Source organism: Lolium rigidum, chromosome 2 (genome assembly GCF_022539505.1).
Source record: "Lolium rigidum isolate FL_2022 chromosome 2, APGP_CSIRO_Lrig_0.1, whole genome shotgun sequence".
In the NCBI taxonomy this organism is placed as follows: domain Eukaryota; kingdom Viridiplantae; phylum Streptophyta; class Magnoliopsida; order Poales; family Poaceae; genus Lolium; species Lolium rigidum.
In genome coordinates, this window is record NC_061509.1 from 199,796,729 (window position 1) to 199,800,080 (window position 3,352).

The 3,352-nt window shown below is 58.7% G+C and overlaps 1 protein-coding gene across 1 annotated transcript; it reads right to left on the bottom strand.

Moving 5' to 3' along the window:
* Positions 1-382: 382 nt before the first annotated feature.
* On the bottom strand, positions 383-1,949 carry LOC124690467 (extracellular matrix-binding protein EbhA-like). Its single transcript, XM_047223853.1, has 2 exons — positions 1,930-1,949; positions 383-1,811 (listed from the first exon to the last, which is right to left on the bottom strand). Exons 1-2 carry the CDS (start codon positions 1,947-1,949, stop codon positions 383-385), a joined length of 1,449 nt encoding a protein of 482 aa, XP_047079809.1.
* Positions 1,950-3,352: the final 1,403 nt, after the last annotated feature.

The following is a 3,352-nucleotide window of genomic DNA, read 5'->3' on the forward strand; positions in this document are numbered from 1 at the left end:
TGCGAATGAGTTTTTCAGTTGCAAATGAGGATGTAACAAAAAAAAAACACTGAATCTTAGATTTGCTTCGTGTTTCGTGCAAGTTATAAGTTGCAACATGTGTTGCAACTAGGATTTAATAACACTGTCTAACTAAGAAGTAAATTATTTTTTATAACCACACCCTAATCATATAAAACAATATCTTCTCCTCCAACTCTTGTCACATCACTCTCGGCCAGGCAGACAAGCATTCGGCCTTGCCATTGAGTTTCCAGCTGCAGGTAAATAACTGAAGAGAGAACAATAATATACTACTACATACAAGTCATTTTTATTATGTGTGCATTTCGTAGTACTGTATCAAACAAGCACACAACGCAAGCATCATGCAAATATCTATCTAGTAAGATCCTTGAGTAGCTACTGTAGTGTAGTGCGGCACCGGCACAAATTCAGACTTGTGGAAACTTCTCCTCCTGAAGAAATCCCCGAACTTCCGAAGAACGGACCGCCTCTTCTTGTGCTTCATGGCGTGCTCCAGGCCGCCGTACTGCCGCCCGTCGTCGAAGTGATCGAACTCGTAGTCGTAGTCGTCCATGGCCGCCGCAGCCGCCGCGGACCTGAGCTCGGCGATGTTGCTGATGGACGCGAACATCCGGTCCTTCCGGCTCGTCGCCAGCACCCTGCCGGAGTCCGCCAGGAACGCCGCGCTGAGCTTGCCCTGAGCTTCATTTCTCCACTTGTCCAGCGGCAGCTCCGCGGCACGATCGGCGGTGGTGGCTTTTTTGGTTGCCGCCGCGAGCTGGTCGTCGAGGTCCTTGGCGCGCCCCTGCGCCGCGGCCTCGCTAGCCTTTAGCGCCTCGTTCTCCTGCCTGAGGGACTCCACGGTGTTATCCTTCTCCGCGAGGGCGTGGCGCAACCCGGAGTTCTCGCCGGTGGCGAACTCGAGTGACTCGCTGGCCGCGTTGGCCTCCTCCACGGCCCGCTCCAGCGCTCGCCGCAGGGCGCCGTTCTCGCCGTCGACCGCCCGGTGCAGCCCGGCGAGCTCGGCGTTCTCCCGCCGGACCCCGTCCGCGTCGTCCTCCGCCGCGCGGGCGCGCGCGAGCAGCGCCTTCTCCCGCCCGCGCCACGCGTCCGCGGCCTCCTTCCACTCGGACGTGACGGCGTCGAGCTGGTCGGTGGCGAACCGCAGCTCCGCCTCGGTGGCGCGCAGCAGCGCCTCGAGCCGGCCGGCCTCGGCGTCGGCGCGCTCCAGGTCGGTCTGCGCGTCGGAGAGCCACGCCTTGACCTGCTTGGCCTCCATGGTGACGGCGGACAGCGCGGCGGCGAGGTCGTCCGCGGCCTTTCTGTTCTTGTCCTCGGCGAGCACCGCCGCCCGGAGCCTGGCCCGCAGCCCGTTGATCTCCTCGTCGACGCCGCCGAACATGAGGTCCATGACGCTCCACGCGGGCCCGTTGGCGGCGGCCGGCGCGCCCTGCTGCCCTCGCAGCGTGGCGAGTTCGAGCCTGGCCTCCTCGAGCGCCACCTTGGCCTGCTCCAGCTCCCTGGTCTGGCGGATCAGCGACTCCAGCATCGTCGTCTCCGTCTGCTCGGTCGTCATGCCCATGTCGCCACCGCCGCTGCCACGCTGCGGTGAGCCCATATATAAGTTAGGACTGCCGTCGACCAAACTGGATGTCCATGCAGCATGTGCAGCTACGTGCGTGCGCACCTGGGAGGATAGTGTGGAGTACGTGGTGGCGGACCTGCTGCGCTCGTGCCGAGGAGTCGCCTGGGAAATGGAAGCCGGAGGAGTCGGAGTCAGAGTCCCACCTCCCCACGACCCCGATCTGCACGGAGAACATCTACCTGCTCGTCAGATCGATCGGAATGCTCACCACAATTAGAAACTTACTCCTAGGACGAGCAAGTTTCGTCAAGAAGAAATTTTGTAAGGATCCTGGTCACCTCGGCCTGGATGGCAGCATCAGGTCGCCCGCGCGCGCGCGGCGCACCCAGGAGAGAGGGACCGGTGTTCCTTGGAGCCTTTTCTCTGTCGTCGCCGGCGTGTCAGAAATCGGTCGAGAGCACACCAGATTTATACTCGACCACGCTAGACAGAAAGAGTGGATGACGGCGAGTGATACGTCGAGAGTTGACAAGTGAATAGGTCTGATCGCCGAGCCTGCTTACGATGGAGCAGGTGGATCGATGAAGGAGACGGCGGGCTTGATCAGGACCGTCGCGCGCGATCCCACGCCAACTTTTCAATGCCGCTTGCGCGTGATCCAACGGAGCGGATGACGGATGTTTATACTTACTCCGCCCTACGTGTCGGTGTCAGGGCATGTCTACCTGTAATATTTTACTGCACTCTGGATCGTTTCTTAAACCGTTACTGATTATCATCATGTTAACTACTCCGTTCCAAAGTAGGTGTATGGTTTGTTCTTGTTAAAACATGGACTAAATCCGATAAAGCTACAGGGTGCTGAAGATGAGGTCCAATCAGAACAAGAATTCCACGTCACTGATATATACTTCACTGAATTAGTGAAGTGCTTAGAATACATTGCTAGGGACGTGCTTGGTTACTCGCGAAGTCATTTCTCGCGTACCCTAGGCTGAATTTTACCTGTTTGTTAGAGCATGTCTAACAGATTCCCTAAAAGGGCCAAACCCGTATAATAACCGCCAGAATACGGGTTTGAGCTCCACACAGCCGTCAAGCAGACCCCGTAAAAACGGCCCCCGCTCCGATTTTTGCTGGTTTCGATTACGGGGCGGGTCTTCGCCCCCTACTTGTGCAGGGTGGGAGCGGGGATAGAGGGCCAAACCAGTATCACATTTCAGAAAACACGCGCGGACATTTCAGTTTTCCCACCCGTTTTCCCCCGCGCCGCCGCCACAGCCACCCGCGCGCCGCCGCCGGAATCCGTTAGATTCTCCCCCTCCGCCGCCCGCCGAGCCGCGCCGCGCTGCGTCCACGCCCGCCACACCTCCGCCGCACCTCCCGCCGAAGATCCGTGTCCCTCCGCACGCGCCGCCGCAACCCCGCCGCGGTCTTCTCCACCGTTTTCGCCGGTGAGTATTCCGCCGCGTTCTTCTTCGTTCTAGCCGGTAAAATGGACGTATTTCGGGGCTGATGTATGCTTCACCGTGGTAGATGGCTTCGGAGGATGTGCATATGGCGGATTTGAAGGATTCGTCGACCGACTGGTCCGTCGGATTCCGGCGATTCGGACCTCGACGAGGTGCTCAACGACGACGAGACGGAGATGATGCTGCTGATGTTCGGCATGAAGCACATGGAGGACCGCGCCAAGCTGCTAGATCAGAGGAAAGGTTCCGTGATGGGGCGTATGTGCATTCCGCGGAACCGCACACTCGG

Coding starts and splice junctions, on each gene's coding strand:
- LOC124690467 (XM_047223853.1), bottom strand. CDS start 1,949: ATGCTGCCATCCAGGCCGAG. Junction 1,812..1,929: donor ATGCTGCCATCCAGGCCGAG/GTGACCAGGATC, acceptor TTCTCCGTGCAG/ATCGGGGTCGTGGGGAGGTG.